This window comes from Charadrius vociferus, unplaced genomic scaffold (genome assembly GCF_000708025.1).
Source record: "Charadrius vociferus isolate BGI_N301 unplaced genomic scaffold, ASM70802v2 scaffold248, whole genome shotgun sequence".
Classification (NCBI taxonomy): domain Eukaryota; kingdom Metazoa; phylum Chordata; class Aves; order Charadriiformes; family Charadriidae; genus Charadrius; species Charadrius vociferus.
The window spans coordinates 964245-982983 of NW_009649851.1; the positions used below are offsets into that span (position 1 = coordinate 964245).

Below are 18739 nucleotides of genomic sequence, written 5' to 3' on the forward strand. Positions count from 1 at the left end.
TTTGGCCAGAGTTTTCTTTTGGTAGAGAATCTGAGTCAGAAAAGCAGCCTCTGCTCATGGCTCCTTGCTCCTCCCTCTCCTCTCATCCAAGATTTCTCCGGGCCTGTTTCTATACTTAATATTTTAGGTCAACATTAGTAATGTTGAGTTTAACTGGGTTCAAGCAATTCTGTTTTACATTGTGTCTTGGAAAGAGAGTCACCCTAAAACTTTAAATGCTTTACATTTTAAAAAAGGTTTCTTTGCAAATAATGGGCTTGTTTCTTCTCAGGAGTTTGGATACTATGCAGACTAATGTAATAACATTTGTTTTCACAAGGAAGCATATGTTTAAGCACTGTCTAATGTATCCGGGTATTTTGAAATCTGTTAATCCATTCTAAAATGCTTGCTTGACCTATACTTGACTTGGGCTTACAAGAAATTTTATTATGCTGGTACAGTCCAATTAGCTGTGAGTAAGCAACAGCATTTTGCAAAGTTCACCATTTATTGTTGTTATGATTATCATATCTAGAGCTCTAGAGTTTACAAGTAATAGAATTAGTGTGCAATATCTATTTATTTTTCTTCCTGCAGGAGGAATCAATCGATTCCATAGTCTTCCCAGAACATTTGTTGCTTTATTTTTTTGTAGGAATACTTGTTGCTTAAGATTTATTCTGTTCATTGCATTAATCAAAAGGTCTTTCTTCTAAGTACCCCATGCACCTGAAGGTGTTCTTTGCATGCGGCGTGCTGATTGACCATGATGATAGTGCAGCCTTTAGAATCGGATTCCCTCTGGATGAAATAATAAGCTGTGATTGCCAATTCAAACATTCTTCAAGAGCAGCAGTTATTCAGGCTTCTAATTAAAACAAAGCTAAAACATTCACTCTTGTGCTTATGTTTGATTAGAAATCTTAGTATGATGCACTACCAAAGCAAAACTGTATTTTTACTTGTATTCTGAATATGTGAACTTTCTAAGTAAAAGCTCTTACTGCCCTAATTGGTGAATCGAGCAGTCTCACGCTTGCATGCTTAACAATAGAGTAGAAAGTACAAACTAGTTTTGTTTTCTTTTGTACAGTGAGGAAATGTAATATTCTGTCTAGAACAAAAAATTTGGTAGTCAAGTGAACTGGGTATTAATTCAGGCCTTGCTCTCATTGAAAATACCTATGCCTCAGCTGCCATCTCTGTAAAAGGGGTGACTATTTTCTGCAACAGCGTGAATGATAAACCATGCTATAGCTTTTTGTTTTCAATTCTTAATTGACAGAGTATGTAGTACAATCTGAATTTCTTTAATAGCTTGTATTGCAACATATATTTCACTAAAACCATGAGTTTTAGAGTAGTCTTTAGATATAAAACCAAAGCAATTTGGTCCAAAAGTTTTGAACTTACTGCCTGTTTCAAGTTTCTGCAAATTCAAGTTTTGAATTTGAGTAGATCACTTTTTGGGGGATGATTATCTGTGTAAGATGGTTGGAAAACTGGAAGGACTCTGTGTTCGAAAAACCTGAGATTCTAAACCAGTTGCTGATTATGAACTGTTTGAAGAAATTGATACAGAATGTTCATTTTGCTGATGGTACTCATTCATCTGCATGCTTCTTAGTTCAGTGAGAGGTTTAGTGAGTTCAGAAGTTTTGAGAAGATGATGGGTTATTCCACTGGTCCTTAGGCTGCTGAATGGTATTGGATCTCACTTAAATCTGGACTATAAATTTTGTTTCTGGTTTTCAAATGCTAAAAATTCAAAGAATGCACTCTGCTTTTTGATGTATTTTTCATTTATGTCATATTTACTGATTAATTGTTCAAGCCTCTATATATTACCGGTAGGATGAGTTTCCTTCTGGGAGATACTAATTTTACATAAATTGAAATGAATAATTACTTAATTAGGAGGCACTATGGGTTTTAAGGAACACTTTGAAGATGCTATACGGTTGGGGCAGAAATTCTTCCCTCGTCTTTTACAATTTCCAATCTTCTCTCTTGGCATTGCTGAGCTGAAGTGTTTATTCTTTCTTTGTCTTCTCTCAGGGGAAGAAAAAAGTGAAGGTAGCATCAAATAAAAGTTGTCTTATTGTGTGTAAGGGTGGTATGTTAAGAACAGTTATTTATTGCTATTCATTTCGTCCTGTGAGTGGCTCCTATAGATTTATAAAATCTACTGATACACTTTAAAGTAGTTATGTGCCTTAGCTTTTATATATCAATAAATTTTCTGCAGCTGTGGATGCTCAGAAGCACATCTTATGAAATCTTTGCATTTTATTATTTTTTTTTAAAAAAAGCAGTAAAAAAAAAAACAAAGAAACTTGTCGATCTCATAGCCAAGTTTTGCTCCAAATACTTCCAGCTGCAGCTAGAGGGATGAGTCATGCTGAAAGCCGAGGAGCTTTTCTAAAAGCCTTTCACTTGGTTCACATGATTTTTTTTTTTTTTAACTTTACATTCCTGTCTGTTTTTCTTTTCTTAAAAAAAAAAAAAACAAACCCAAAAAAACCAAAAACGTGAAGGCGAGTCACCCAAGGAAAACCCGTACGAGGATGTGGAGCTGAAAGGCCGTCACGCGGGCCGAAAATCCCATCAGCTCTCCGAGAATTCCCTAGATTCTTTGCACAGGATGTGGACGCCGCAGGACAGGAAATACACATCACCTCCCCAGGTAACGGTGTGACGGTGTCGGTCTTTCTGTGCTCAAAGTTTATTTAAAACTTTTTGCAAGAAAATCAATCACGGCATAGGAGGAAGAGCAGCCATACTGAATGATAGAGGGTATCTGGAAAAAACAGTGAGATCAAATGCATAAATCATTGCTGGGAATGCTCTCAGCAGCTGTAGCTCAGCTTCCCAGCACCGCGCTGCAGAAGCTGATCGCTGTTTGTGCTGGCTATGGCCTGATGAGTTTAAGCAGAATCCTTCCACTGGTTGTTTGTGAGCTGAATCTGGCCCTAAATTATTTGTGTGGCTGCACCTCTTTGTGAATAGCCTCTGTGTTTGCTGCTGGGCTTTTAGTGGGGACAGGAGGGAAAAGGTCAGCTGCTTAATCTTGCCCGTGTATTGTTATGTGAGGCCTATTGTGACTTTGATAATGTGAAGAATGTAGCGTGGCGTGTTTTATTGTAAAATGGAGAAGGCCAGGTATGTTCCCCAATAAATAAATGAGTAATAAAATAATGAGAAAAACCTGAGTGTCTGCATTTAGCAAGTCTCTATAAGTTGTGTTTACAGCATAAAGTAAAAGACCAGGAACTCTGCAAACATTCCATTTTGTGGTTAATTTTCCAAAGCACTCTGCTTTTGTGAATGCTATGATGTGCCACGTTCCTTTGTTGTTTATGGGATCATTGTATGCATAAGGAAAAATATAGATTTCATCACATACCTTATTTTGAGATTCAAAACATGTTTTAGAGGAACTAACTTTTTTTTTTTCCTGAATCAACAGAAAATTCTCTTGTAAAGAGACCTAGAACAAAACTGAATATATTTTCTTTTACTTATTTTGTGTGTGTGTGAGCATCACAGCCTGAGAGACAACAGAATTATCACCAGGATTTAGTATGCACCTAGCACATCATTTGTAGAACAGGAGTGTTGTCAGCAAACAAGTGTTTTCAGGGAACTGAGTGGAAAGTAGTAATCAGGCAGTGTAAGGAGAAACAGAAACTGCAGCCACGAAGATAACCTCGTAGCGAGAGACATACTGTGCATAACAATTATTTTGGGCTCTGTGTGTGTTAACAGGAATTGTGTAGCATCTAGAGGATCAACAGGGTATGCCATTAGGGTAGAAACCGTATAGGTCCATAGTAAGATACCATCCATTGTTCTCTGTTTTACACAGGGTGACCAAGGAATATACAGATTTAAATTACTTCTGTAAAGTTGCTCAGTAAATAAGTAGTCTCTAGTATCTTTGCAACAGGGCTATCTTTATTCTGGTAGCTTCTTTTTGAAATGCTGCCAAGACTTTCCGGCCAGGAGTCAGTCCTGCCATAATTGTGCTGTCATTGTGCTGATACATAAAGCGAAGAGACACTAAGAGCAGGTCAAGTATGGGCCTGGGTAATTCTCCAATGACCAGAAATAGAAAAGTCTCAATTTCCTGAAGAATGGCAGCTTTGGCAACGATTTATCACCCAGTTTTTCCAGCATAGCAACGTAGCTGGATTAGCAACATGACTTTTCAGTCATGGATGATGATAAACAAGATGGAAGAGATCAGAAGGTCAGCAGACTTTCAACAATCTTGTCCAAAAAGAATTCCTTTCTTTAAAGTATAGACTGCTGCAGATTTTCCTGGCATGCTAACCTGTGGTAAGCAGAGACTTCAGAAACACTGGCTTGTGGTCATTTTGAATCTCACTGTGTCTTCTCCTTTCCCATTCGTTACATTCAGTCTTTGAAGTCATCGGAGATAAAAATAGTGTTTTATTGATTACATTGTGTTTGTGCTGCAAAACCCACGCATACAGAAACACCTATGCCTAATCTCAGATAGAGTGGTGCTGTAATAGGTAAGCCCTCCAAATAGAACAAATGGGACATTTAGTATTGCAGGTTTTTAGCTTGTAATACTGCTAATAGAATAATAGCAAATGCCAATTTGACAGCTGTTTGACATAATGTTACTTTCTTCTAGGCACACTGGTTAAGCTTCTTACAGTGTTTGTGTTTGGGAGGAGAAAGCAGGGATCTGGCCTTACCAGCCTGACGATTAACCTTCCTGAGAGCTGACCAGAGCTGCTCGAAGGACTGCTCCAAAAGAGCCCTGTCTTTTTTAAAGACAGCTGTTATTTGGTGCTTAATCCTGTCGGTGGGGTTTTCCCTTCCCCCTGCAATGATAACAGTTTCGTGTTTTAAAGGGAATTCTTTGCAAATGCAGGACAAGGCTGTAACCGTGCCTCTGCACATTGGCAGATCTTAAAACATCTTAATAGCATAGAAGTACAGCAAGCTTGATTTTCTTTCTTTCTCTAGGATAAGATAGCAACTTCAGTGTAATTGCACTTGATTTTCACTACTGGAAGTGAAAGAGACAGGTCAGGCCCATTGGGTCAGTGTTTTGATGTCAGCGAAGCCTTTGAGTTAGGTTTGAAGGCTCTTAGAGTTGATGTGATGTGGGTGCATAGAAATGCACCAAAGCCAAAAATCCTGTTGTTTTCTTTGAACTTTAAGGTCATAGGTATTGACCCCTGTCTCTTTGTTTTGACCTTAAACCTTCTCTTCACACATATCCTGCAGAGCAGTGGCTCACCTGGCGTGATGTTCTTGTGTAGCCACCACTGACTCACAAAGAGCTGCTTTTGCACTAAGTGTTGCTGAGGAAGGGAAGAGCTCAAGCTGTTCTTGTTCCTGCAGCTACCTTCGAAGCCCAGCAGCCAGTCTCTGCGCATCGGGAACTGGTCAGAACGGAAGAGCCACCGCTTACCACGGCTGCCCAAGCGGCACAGCCATGACGACATGCTGCTGCTGGCTCAGCTTGGCATTCCCTCCTCCCCTTCCAGCCTCAATGAGGACAGCCTGAGTACCACAAGTGAGCTGCTGTCTACACGGCGGGCCAGGAGGATCCCAAAGGTACTGGCAGGGTGATCAGTGTTATGCTGAGGATAGGTCACCTGTCTGCAAGAGCTTACAAATTCCTATCCAGCCTTTAGCCATGACTGAAAGTTCTTTTTGTAACCTAAAGGAAAATTGATATCAAAACAGAAACAGTAATCCTCATTATGTCAGCGAAGACATAATGCTTTTTTACATACAGCTGTACTGTGAAAATCCCTTCCCTAGAAGTGGATAACTGCCCTGGTCTGAGAGTAGCGAACATCTGATCGTCACCTTTGCACAGAGTTGATTTTAAGCCAATTCTGTTTTCCACACTTTTCCTTAAGCTCTATGGGTCAGAGTATTGTTGTCTACCTAACTTTATGATTTTGAATAGGTGACAGGCAAGTAATTATTACTTACAATATGCAGCAGCGTCTGAAGTGGTTATTTTCCCCCATTGTTTGTTTATTGGTCTCAGGAAAATAACTGTTATTGGCCTAATATGTTTTCCTTCATTTACTCACAACCTACCCTATCCCGATAACCCTGTTGTCTTGATGGATTTGAAGTAAAAATTAATTTTCCATTTTTCAAGGAGTTTTCCAATTCAAAATATGATGTGAAAAAACCCCAAGCCACCAAATAACAAAAAAACCCCAACAAACCTTTTCTAGTACAATAGCAACAGAAGTGGGGAGAACTGCCAATATATTTACTTTTGGCTTGTGAACAAAGTTGATTTTTACTGTATCTTCAGCTCTTTCCTGTTCTTATTAGAGAGCATATTTTAAAGTACATGGCTGTAAATACTGTGAGTAGAGGGAGATTTTTATGTTCCTGTCAATTAGTCTGACATTCTGTCTAAGCAGAAAACAAATAAAAAGGAGGAAATTAATCCTATGTCCTTAATATTTACTATATTTTTACTGTCTTGGAATATACTATTTAATTGCATTAATGAGTGTACATCTGTGAAGGAAGTTACAGAGTAACTTACAAAGTAGCTTACTATTTGGTTTTGAGTAGAACTTGGAAAGTTTGGCTGTTAGTTTTGCACCCAACTTTTTTTTTATTTTTTTAAGGGACAGACATTCTCCTTATACGAAATTATGTTTTCAGCATATAAATGTTCGTAGTTTTATCATAAATCTCATGATAATTTCTATTTTTGACCATTCTAGCTCCTAGAATCACATATTACTGCAGAATCTCAGTTTTTCTTTGAGAAAATGTCAGTTGTTAGAGTTAAAAACTCGAACCTGAGAAAATCCTGTTCTGTACAACCCCCAGTGATGCTTTGTGAAGCAATATCCAAGTTCTTTAAACATCTGGGCTTTCTTCAGCACAGTGCAGCTATTTTACCCCTGGTGAAGCAGCTGAAGCACACAAAGTGCCAAGCAGCACAGCGAGGGGAGTGAAAAATCCAAGAAGGCCCTTCACTCCTGGTTCCTGGTGCCTTGTCTAGTGCTTACGTGCAGGAGTTTCTGGGCCGGCACACGTGCTCGAGCTGGGCAGGGTTTCATCCTGCTGGCTCTGCCATGGTGCTGTGCAGATTCCCAGCAGGCAGAGCCAGGCACACGGCTGCAAGCAGAGAAGCTCCAGCTGAGCCTTGCTGGTGGGTTGCACGTGGCTCAGTCAGCGTGTAGAGGCAAAATCCGTGATACCGAGTCACGTGGGAGAACGAGCAAGGATTTTAACGCTTCAAACTGTCTGTTCTGGGCCAGATCCTCTTCCTCTGTTGGAGGGGTTGCATGAGTATTTGTTCCAGTCTGTGCTCTGTTACTGACTGTTACTGTGTCTATGGCAAATTAGTTTCTCTCGCTGAGTTTATTTCTCTCTGCAACCTGGGGTAAAACAGCTTTTGCAAATCGTATTATAGATCTATCAGTAAAGCTGCTATGGAATGAAATATACTATTCTTGCCTCATAAAACATTATGAAGATTAATTGCTACATATTTATGACTCTCCAGAAGTGATAATATTCTGTTTAGTTGCAAATTCTTAGTAAACCGAACCTCTTGTTGAAGGAACGAAACATCAGTTATCTCACTAATATTTCCATCATCTCAGATTTTTTTTTGGATAGACAGTTATTATCTGCATTAGCTCTCCTAAGGGAAGTCATAAATATGGTTACCAGGAATTAAAATTCTGGCTAGCGCTTGTGAAAGCCAGCTAAAGTCAGCACTAGTAGCTAACTTCAAAATACTTTGTAGATAAGATTGAAGAAAGTAGACACAGCACCTCTGAAGTAAGGTAAGTACAGCACGAGTTGGAAGAGGGAGGGAGGAGAAGTCTATATGGGCCAGATCCTCAGCTGATACGATATAGCTTCAGAGCAGCTAATTCACTCTGTACCTGAAAAAGCTTTAAAAAGTTAGGGCCATCTCCTTCTGTGCTTATATTACACACTAAAATCTCAGTTCAGAGAGGTGCTAACACACGCGTTACTCTTATATTCAAAATAAGAATATGATAGTAAGGTCCATGAGAGTTTGGCAAAGTTGGATATGGCTAATGGTTCACTGTTACTTAGACAATGCAACTGAAGAGAGAAACAACAGCAGAGAGAGAGAGAGGAATGAGGTGGTAGAGGATAACAGCTACCTTTGAAACCTCAGGGTCATTGTGCTTTTATTGCAAATGTCTATGTGATTTTTGAAGACAGGATTTAGGTTTCTGAGTTATTTAATTGTCTTTTAAAATATATATCCATAGGTAAAGGAGTGAGATTCAAAAGAAGTGATTCAAACAAATGGGATTAAAAATAAGAGAGATAATAAAAACAATTTGAAATAATAAAGGCTCGGGGGGGTTCAGCTGGCCTATCATCCGTGGTCAAAATCTTTGTTTGGATAGATTAGTTAAAAGTCTCCTGGCAGAAAAGTGGTCTTACTGATTCCTCATTTTCTTATGTTGCAGCTTGTCCAAAGAATCAATTCCATCTACAGTGCAAAAAGAGGAAAAAAACGATTGAAGAAACTTTCTATGTCCAATATTGAGACAGCATCCCTACGAGGTACGACACAAGCATCAGAGTTCAGTAAATCCATTTGAATATTACAGGATTAACAGATTCCCTTCTTTCCTTCACATCTACCCCTGTTTAGAACTTCTTCTACAAACAATGATAACTTTGTGTCTGCAAGAGGAGAAAATGGGAATGAGCTAAATGTAAACGAGACTCTCAGCATTGTCTATCCTATTAATCCCATGATCAGCTAGACTTATCCAGCTGCTTCTCTTGTTCACTTTTGGAGTAATTTGCCCCTGTAAGTTTTGTCCAAAAATCACGGTTTTGACTTTGTAATTCATTCATGCTTTTTCCTGGCATGTGACTGTAACTCATACTGTGCTTCAGACTGCTTCTGGAAAAGCAGGGGCCAAAAAGAAATTCAGGCCACATTTGTAGTAGGAGTACAATAGAGCTTTAATGCGAGTACATGTCAGAAATACATCTTGTCATAAGGTGACTTTTGCATGTTACTCTCACTCAGCTTGGTGAGTTCAAATGTTGCCCAGGCAGACAAAGCTCATAAAGCTTACTTTGACTTCTCAAGTGCTGCATAACTTTTCTCCCAAAAAATTAAAGTCTGAAAAAGAAGTAGAGGGGTTACAATCCATCTTCCAAATGGCACATTCACCTCTGTAGCTTTGCATAGTTGAGGGCTCAGTGCAAGCAATTGCTATAATGGAGAATGGATTTTGCAGTTTCATCAAAATGAAGCTCTTATTCTCGAGCAAAATTGAAACTTAATCCAAGGAAAACACAATCTAAGGAGTCATTCAAACTGTTTATTTCAAGATGTTTTAAAACTGAGGAGAAGAGCATGCGTGGATCACAGGGCTCAGTGTGAGCTATCATTTTTCCCAGCTTCACCACAGTAAACCAAGTTTATGTTTGCTTTGGTTTTGTATTAAATGATCTCTCTGTCTCCTCTGCAGATGAGAACAGCGAGAGTGAGAGTGACTCAGATGACAGATTTAAAGGTAAGGGATCAGCCTTCATTAACTTCAAGTCAGCCACTGTCACAGACCTTATCAACCTACATTCTCCTGCTACTGTACGTTGTTCCTGTCCATGGCCTGTATTTTCCTTCCTGAACTATGCTAACTCCATTATTGCAGAGCTCACAAAGTTTTCAACACAGGAGCATGACTGTGGAAAGCAAGGACAAAATGAGCTGTGAGGATCTAACAAGGATTTGGCAACTGTGTGATATAATGAAGAACAGGATCTTTGATAGAATTGCTTTGTCAGCCACTTTCACAGATGCTGATGTTTTCCAGACTGACTACTGGGTGCAAACTTAGAGGGATGAGATTGGATAAATATGCTCTCTTCTTATTCGTACACTGCTTTAAGTGTTTAGTGCTAGCTGCTGCTGGAGGCAAGATTCTGGGTCTGATCCAGCTTAGCAGTTCTTACACACTTTTATAGGTCTGCAGTCTCCAAATTGTAGAAATTCCTTTATCAGTGCACAGCACCTGCACAAACCCAGCTCGAGCCAGGCCAGTAAATTAGCCCCTCATTTTCAAGAGTCCTGATAGACAGAGAAAACTATAAAAACTTGAAGGCAGCAACAACCGATTTTATTACTCAAAACCTATCATGTTGTTAGTAAGTGAGGGGAAAAAAAAACCCAAGAGTGTGGAGCTGTGGTTATAAGATAAGGTGCAAGAATTTGTGTCTATCTACTGCAGATGTCACCTGCTTACTGTTCATTCAGGAAACCTTGCTGGAAAAAATTGTCTTAGGGAAAAAGATTTGTTCCAGATAGGTGGTGGCAAGACCACCCAAAATAAGCCGTACGCAACATTGGACAGTGATGTGTGGAAAAAGACTCATCACTCCTTTGTAGACAGGTACCAGCTCAAAAGCACTTTCAGTTCTGTTTCTCTTTGTGTCAAAAAAGATATGCTTTTGCTCATGGCCCATGAAAGAAGACAGAAAGGGCCTGGTCTTTCTCTTGTATTGGGAGGATATTCGTACTTCACTGGAAACTGGGAAGCTTTTCCCCCTGTTGTTGTAGAATGGAGGATCTTCACTCTGATGGCTCTCTAACTGACTGTTCCTGTGTGACCTTGTCTTAACATTGCTGCTTTCAGGGCATCCTGAGCCAAAGATCCAGTTGTCACGTGTAGCCTGACAGGATCCACTGGGTCCCCATCTGTTGGCGCGGGGTGGGCTCTTTGGCTTCACCTCTCGCAAATACAAAGCACTGTCTGGCAGCGTGGGGATATCTCAAGGCAGGACAAGGCAGGTTATTTCCTGGGATTTAGCTTCCCTAGTTGTGCAGTCCCACCAAGACCCAAGTGCTTTATCAAAATACATTTGTATTTTTGTGTTGTTGAACCAGTTGTATGACAGCTGGTACTCAAGGGGTTTCCCTTTCTTTCTGTCAACTAATTACTGCTGTGATCAAGTGCTTGTGGCATCTTATTTCCCTACCACAAGGGACACTCGGCCTTTTGCACACTGGGGCAGCATCAGTGAATATAGCCTTAAGGGGCTGACATGCGCTGTAAATAATTCATTTGCCATTGCACAGAGATCCTGGTGTGAAGAGGTGGGAAAGAGCATGCAGGAAGCTGGTTTTACTTATCTGTTTTTATTTATTGGTCTACCAGAACTGGTAATGATGTTACTTACTCGTCCACCATAGACGTCTACTGACAAGTCACTGGATCAATGCATATCTTTGAATCCGGACTGGATGTGACCATGAATCTAAGATTGCCTCTCAATCAAATTGGCACAAACAAAGCAAACCCACAGGAGACAATTCACACCTCTTTCCTTTCCTTTCCTTCCCCCTTCCCTGCAGATCTTTCCATGGCTTGTATGGACTATGCCTGTGCTGTAGAGGAGAAAATACACCTTCGTTGATTCTTAGCACAAAGCTGTGCTATGTAGGAACAGGTCACAGAACTGTTTTTCACCAATGTAAACCAGGTCCGATTCAGGCCTGTGAAGTATCGCTCTGGAGACCCTAGTGCATTTGCATAACCACATAAAGGCTTATAATCTAGTTTTATGTGCAAAGAAAAAGCAGGGGTAAAAGTTATGAACTGCAAATTTCTTCAGCGACTTATTGTTGCATCACGTCAATACTTGGAGAGAATTTTTATTTATGGGTGCAATTAGTGAGGAAGACTACAGTATGAAAGTTTGCTTTTGAAAGGAGAATGTGCTTGGAATAATACGCTGGCAAACTCGAAGTCCTTTGTGAATGGCTGTGGCTTACACATACGCATTACAGTCCCAACTAACAATCTGTCTTTTTTTTCTTCTCTTTTCTTTTTTTTTTTGGTTTTGTTTTTAAATGCTAGCTCATACCCAGCGTCTAGTACACATCCAGTCAATGCTGAAGAGGGCTCCAAGTTATCGAACCCTGGAACTGGAGTTGATTGAATGGCAGGAACGGGAATTATTTGAGTATTTTGTGGTAGTGTCACTGAAAAAGAAGCCCTCTAAAAACACTTACCTCCCAGAAGTGACATATCAGTTTCCCAAGGTAAAATAAAAATTCTTCTGTACAGTTCATGCTAAGATGGATAAAGTGAATAAGTGGGAATATTAATAGAAATCTATTTTTTAAATGGAGTTAATCATTCAGCTTTCATAATATTTCCAAAGAGATCTGTTACAAAGCGAAGAACATAGAGAAGGTGAATGAAAGCTTTCCCTGTTTACAAATTTATCTTTTCCAGTGCTGGAGAGTTTGGCCTGATGGTAGGTGCTTTAAAGACTGTGTTTAAATTCAGTTTCTAAATATTTCACTTTTAACTCATTTTGGCTATATTAGGGTTTGTTCCAGAGCTCACTGAAGTCAATGGAAAGACTTTTGCTGATCTATGGCATTTCTCTTGTGCTCTTGCAGCAGAAAGGAATTTGAGTTAGGACTATGTTTTAAGTGGCCATTGTGCAACAAGGGAGTTTTGGGCAATTAAAAAAAAAACAAAAAAACCCCAGCAGTGATTATTTCTGTTGTACTAGCATCTATAATCCTGTCCTGGGGTTACGTCTCACTCTGCCAAGCACAAATGAAGAACAAGCTGATGGGCCCTTGCTCTTCAGAGCTTGTTAGCAACTCCCCCTCCTGAGAGATGCTGCGAAGCTGGCACTAACAGTAACTGACTGAACCTCAATTTTCTCCCCCGCAGCTAGAAAGACCAACCAAGCAAATGCGTGAAGCAGAGGAGCGGCTCAAGGCTATACCTCAGTTCTGCTTTCCTGATGCCAAAGACTGGCTCCCTGTCTCTGAATACAACAGGTAAACTCCCCGGTGCTCCTCTGCTGCACACTGGTGATGGATTGCATCTAGAGCAGCCACAGGCTCACAGATGCCCAATTAAGGAAGTAGCAGTTTGAGTCTTGGCCACTTCAGGCTCAAGCAGCTGTATTTAATTGTTTGGGTTTTTTTAAGTTCTGTATTATTTTTTCCCTATTTTGCCTGCCTCACAGGCCTGTGTGGCTGAGGGGAAGAGGTTTGAAGGTTTCTCTCAGTGCTAAACCCAAAAGCATAAATTGAAGCATTTAAAATAAATCTTAAAAAGGACAGGGCCCTGCCCACCACCTGCCCTAGTCATTTACCCCGGAATGCTTGTCTGACATTGCATTTGGCTCAAAGCAATGCTGTTCTGAGAACTTTTTCAGAGCTGAGCTCTATGCCAGCAGAGGATCCCTATCTTCCTTCCCTTGCAGGTGAATGACTACAGGAGAAAGGAAAGGGAAGGGAGAGCCAGGCTTGCATTTTCTTTTTCATTGAAAAGAAACCACAAAAAATCTCTCCCCCTGCACTAAGCAGGGACATCTTCAACTAGTTCAGGTTGCTCAAAGCCCCATCCAACCTGACCTTGAATGTTTCCAGGGATGGGGCATGTACAACCCCTTGTCTTATCACTACAGGCCCTACTAAAAAGTCTGTCCCCCAACTTTCTTAGAAGCCCCTTTTAAGTACTGAAAGGCCACAATAAGGTTTCCTCAGAGCCTTCTTTTCTCCAGCCTGAACAAACAAGGCCAACTCTCTCAGCCTGTCCTCACAGGAGAGGTGCTTCATCCCTCTGATCATTTTTGTGGCCCTTCTCTGGACCTGCACACAGGTCTGTGTCTTTCTTGTACTGAGGACTCCAGAGCTGGATGCAGTATTCCAGATGGGGTCTCCCCATATTCCCCTAGAATATGAGATGACTTTTTAAAATGCGTGGTCTGATATGTGTGTAAATGAAGTAAGACCTGTTCAGAGTCTGTCTAGAGGGACTTTGAACGATGACGAGGAACTAACATTCACCTGCAGGAATTACTGTAGCCAAGAATATGTATGGAACTCTCTCTTGGCTTATGTATGGCACATGCAACATAACCATGTTATATTCTGTGTTCCTTGGCTGTATGATTCAGTATGTGGAAGCACCTGAATAGTGAGTTATTGAAAACACTGGAGCAGAAGCAGACAACTGTGTGGGCAACATTGGTACGAGAAGCACACAGCCCTGCCTACACAGCATGTCACCTCTTGTGCTGTCGCTCTCATAGACAGACCTCTAATGAGCCCATGCTTGTAAAACAAGATTTCCCCCCATATACAGCTATAATGTTATGAACCCTGGCATTCCAGGACAAAGAAAAAGAGTTTTATATAATGGCATTTAAAACTTGCAAAGCAGTCAGGAATGTTTCTGTCCAGCCACAAATTCACAGATCCATCCCTTTACCTGTGCTGTAATTATAGCCTTAAACTGTTGTTTTACTTCTCTGTCACAAATGATACTTATGCTAGACAGAGATATAAAATGAGCTGAGTTTTGGAAATCTGTGTTGTCTCTGGATTAGAAAGTGATTTCTCTACTCTTAGAGAGTATCTAAGCTTCTTCCTTTAAGAACAAAGCACAGTCCAAAGACAGGATCTAAGTAAAAGGTAAGGGAGATACAGCATTTGAATACTGCCCTCAAAATCTGATTCTTGCATTCCTTCTGCCATGTCACTGAAATTTAGCACCCATTTCTTCTTATAATAAGATAGTTATCCACAACTGTGCAGATATTTTTGCTCTACTGCTGATGGAATTTGTCCACAGAGTATGTCCAGATGATGGGCAGAGGGAGAGAAAATCCTCCAGTGGGTAGAATCTCTCACTGGATAAGGCAATATACCTTTCTAAATAATCTGCCCCGTAGCTATGCTGTAGTTCTGATAGTAAGATCTGGCAATTTATTTTTTTCTAGTGAGACCTTCTCTTTCATGCTGACTGGGGAAGATGGGAGCCGGAGGTTTGGTTATTGCAGGAGGCTGCTGGTAAGTACATGACCTTCACCTCAAAATGCAGAATTTTGTTAAACAATATGTCAAAACTATAGTCTGATCTTTGAGGGTGTCTTTCATGGTTTAAAAAAGCCCCAGTTACTCTGAAATTTATAGATGTAAGTAGCTCAAGTAAAATAAGAATTTGCAATGGCTGTCTCAATCACATAGATCCCAAGTCTTGCAGGAAATTCATAGAATATGGGAAGTTACTTGCGTGAGCACTTACTTGTAAAATTCTTTATATTACGTGCCTTCAAGCAGAATCAGAAATACTACAACACTGCAAACAAAGGCAAATGCGGAATTTCTAAACATTTGTGAGTAGCGTTTATCTTTTGGACAGCTGCTTACATCTCCAAACTACTCTGTCAGCACTGCCTACTCAGTCTGCAGCAGGTCTGCGATGTAGGCAAATAAGCCACCCTGTTGAGTAGGAGAGCAACAATGGTAGAAAGCGTGCCACCATCACCATTTACACAGGACCATGCAATAAGCTGGTGCCAGTGCCAGGAAGTCTACGTTCTCGGGCTCCTTTTCAGTCCTCGTGACCAGGGGTAGTCGTTGACTCCTGAGTGGTGGTGCGGGGTCTGACTCAGCCTACCAGACAGTTTTGTCTCAACAGCTGGAAAATCACTGGTTACCTGATAAATTGAGAGCACGGCAGAGTGTGTGTGTGTGTCAGGGCAGGGAGGATGAAACTGCACAAAGGCTTGCAAAGTGTATTAAGGCAGATGAAGCACAGTGCAAACAGGGATTTTGCTGTTCATCCTGCAGACCGGACTGGATGGCAGCAAAGCATAAAGCAGTTGGTTGTTCCTGCACTAGCCTGTACGCATCACCTCCTGGATAGGTTTGGAGCTGGTTGTGAGTGACTAGGTGGGGAGCCGTGGCTGTTCACATGACAGTTGTCTATACTTGGTTGGAGAGCTTATATGGATATTGGATGCTGCAGGAGCATTTTGTGTACTCTGTGCAAAATGAATGTCTGCAGCAGCATTGCAAACTTGTAAACAGGTACCCCCTATCTAAGAGAAAGGGACACTGGCACTTTCCCCTTTCTTCCCTCTCTGGCATCATTTCTCATCTTTCCAGGCAGAGAGCATCTGCCTTCAGTACCTTTCAGTGGCTTCCAGCAGACAGCGCAACTCGCTTTCATTAAGACAGCACCCTCCAGACTGCATGCTGCCTGTACCCTGCTCTTACCCTGCTTTTTGTCTATGGCAAAGCTCCTTGTCGTGCAGACAGCAGATGCTCTGTCTGGGAGGTATTGCTGTGTGTGGTTCCTCTATTTGTAAGAAGTTTCGTTTAAACTAACATAGCAGAAAACTTGTTTATCAATTCTGTGGGCGTTATTTGCCATAGGTAGCATCACAGAGACTTGCTTACTCTGTATAACACAGCGTGTAAGTGTGGGCCACAACAAGGGTTATAAGTGGAAAGGAAATGTCAATGAAGGCTTGTGTTGCAGTAAATCTAGGGCTGGTCAGGGGTTGATTCAGAGATAAACAAGTGGAGCACTTGGGAGGTATCCTTGCTGGTGCAAATAAGCATAATAATGTAGGGCAGCAGTACAATTCAATTACTTTTTTATGTGTTGTCCTTTAAAATGATAATAAGGTATATTTGGAAAAAATAACAAAGCCTCAGAAAATGTTAGCTTGAATTAAATTATGGAATGTTTTCACTCTACCAGGTAAAGGTGGTTTATGACTTTTATATTTCTGGGAAATATGCACAGAGCTTATATTTGTGAAATGTAAAACAGTTAATCCTGCATCAGGCTGAGACTGAAATAATCAACCACAATAAAAAAGATGTATTCACAGGAATGTTGAATTAGTTTGTCAATGTGGGCTTTTTTTACTCACTTAAGGGTCAGTGAAATCCACCCTGTATTAAAGGCAATATAAAAATAGGTCACTGACTTTCCGCTGGTGCAGAAGATAGGTTAGGATAGTAGGAAATACCAGGAACAGAATTAAAGCAGTACTACACACTTTTATATAAATGGTGTTTTGAGACAGTATTGGAGATTGTTTTTATCCTCCATTGGCTATGGCAAAAATCAATCAACCAGATAGTGAAAAATAATTTTAAAAAAGGGAAAAATAAGTACTGTCTTGCTAAATCTATCTAATAATTATAAAGCCAGTTATAAAGCTGATCTGCTGCTGCCCTGGGGGATCACTTAATTCAGGATGTTTCATCTGGTTCCAAAATCTGACATGCAGAAGCTGACATGTCTCATCTCACTGGTACAGCCTACCCAGCAGAGGAAAGTGGAGTGATACCAAGGTACTTCACCAGCTTGTCCCTTCCCGGGGCAAATCCTGACGTGCCTTCGGAAAGCAGATCTGGCACAGTCTGGGTCTTAGAAAGAAAGAAAGAGGATTTTGGATGCTGCAGAGAAACATCTCAACATTTCTCTATCAGGGAAAATGGCAAAAGTAGCAGAGATCTCCTGTTATTTGGATCCTGCAACCTCTTTCTGTCCTGCTGGGAGACATGGTGGAATTGGGGTTGTTACCTGAAGTGCCCTCTCCATAGGGTTCAGATGTGCTCACAGAGCATAACAATTTCTTGTCCCCTGCAAATGTCGGTGCATGGGTGGAACAGCCTCACTGATGTGTACCTCAGTGTGATATTTCTATTTACACTCATGTGTATACTTTGTTATTTTATATATGCAAACACAGAGTTTGTACGGGCAACAAGGAGCTGGTAAATTTTGCAGGCACTATTTATATGCCAGAGGCTTGGGCTATAAAGCGGATTTTTATATTTGGGGGTCCAATTTCCTGAGCAGTTTCTGAAAGCTTCAACCAGGGTGGCTCTGATGTCCAGGAGTGCACAGCATCTCCTCCAATTAGTCACAGTTCTGACCCACAAGTTCTGTCAAATGCAATAACCATAATTCAGGAACTACATGCAGTTTTTGGCAAGTATTACGTAAGAGAACAGTGGGGCCATGCTGTGTAATGTAGAAGCGTAAGATAACCCTAAAATCATTATAAACTGCCCTGCTTCAAGACAAGCCAACTGCTGTGAGGCTAATTCCTTAGAAAATACTCACCAGCTGTCCTGGTGAGGGATGCTCTTGCAATACCCAGTGAGAGGTGTCTCACACCTTCTAGAGCATTTGGCAGTCCTCGGCAGCAGGCTCCGTGGCTGGATGGGCCAACCAGCCTGATCCCGTGGGGATGGCTATCTGTGTCTTCTGCAGAGGTTGGTGGTACGACTCCTTTTTTTTTTATGAAACAATTACTTTTTGTCAGCCTTGTTCTCCTTTGGCATGTTGTGATATGAACAAACTGTTCCACTTTTTCTTTTCTGCCTTCAGATTGCAGATTTGTCCAGGCCCCTTTTTTGGGGGGGTGTGTGTGTGTGTGTATGTATTAAAACCCTGCCAAAACTACCTCAAGGGATACAGTGACAATTATGTTCTGTTTGTCCTACAAATCCTGTACAGTATCCCCCTTAAATGTATTTATATTGTTTTGTTTCATTTTGGAAGGGGATTAGAATGGAATGTAACCTATTGTACCACAGCAAACAATCTGCACTTCCACAGATACCATGAAGTTTTCCAGTTACATCTGGATACCTCCAAGGCAATCGTGTAACAGCTTTCCTAGTGACTTGATGTGAGAAGTATGCATCTTCATAAAAAAGGAAATGGGCCAATAGTAGAGATATTAACTCTCACTACTATGCCATTTTAATGCAAATAAGACATTTTTTAAAATAACTCGGATTAAGTTAACTTTCTTTTCCATGCTAATTAATCCATCAGCTTGCTAGGCTCTTTTCCAGAGCTGTTCTTGGGCTGTGGCTCTGCGATACACGCATGTCAGCGGCAAAGATGATTTGAGTAGTTCC

General features: G+C 40.8%; 1 protein-coding gene across 1 annotated transcript in view; it reads left to right on the forward strand.

Moving 5' to 3' along the window:
- Positions 1-18739, forward strand: part of ST5 (suppression of tumorigenicity 5) — a 98800-nt gene that overhangs the window by 41680 nt on the left and 38381 nt on the right. The window contains exons 4-10 of the mRNA XM_009890954.1: positions 2520-2668; positions 5368-5583; positions 8475-8571; positions 9498-9542; positions 11886-12070; positions 12720-12829; positions 14782-14851. Coding sequence (XP_009889256.1) covers positions 2520-2668; positions 5368-5583; positions 8475-8571; positions 9498-9542; positions 11886-12070; positions 12720-12829; positions 14782-14851 — 872 coding nt within the window. The remainder of the gene's footprint in view (positions 1-2519; positions 2669-5367; positions 5584-8474; positions 8572-9497; positions 9543-11885; positions 12071-12719; positions 12830-14781; positions 14852-18739) is intronic.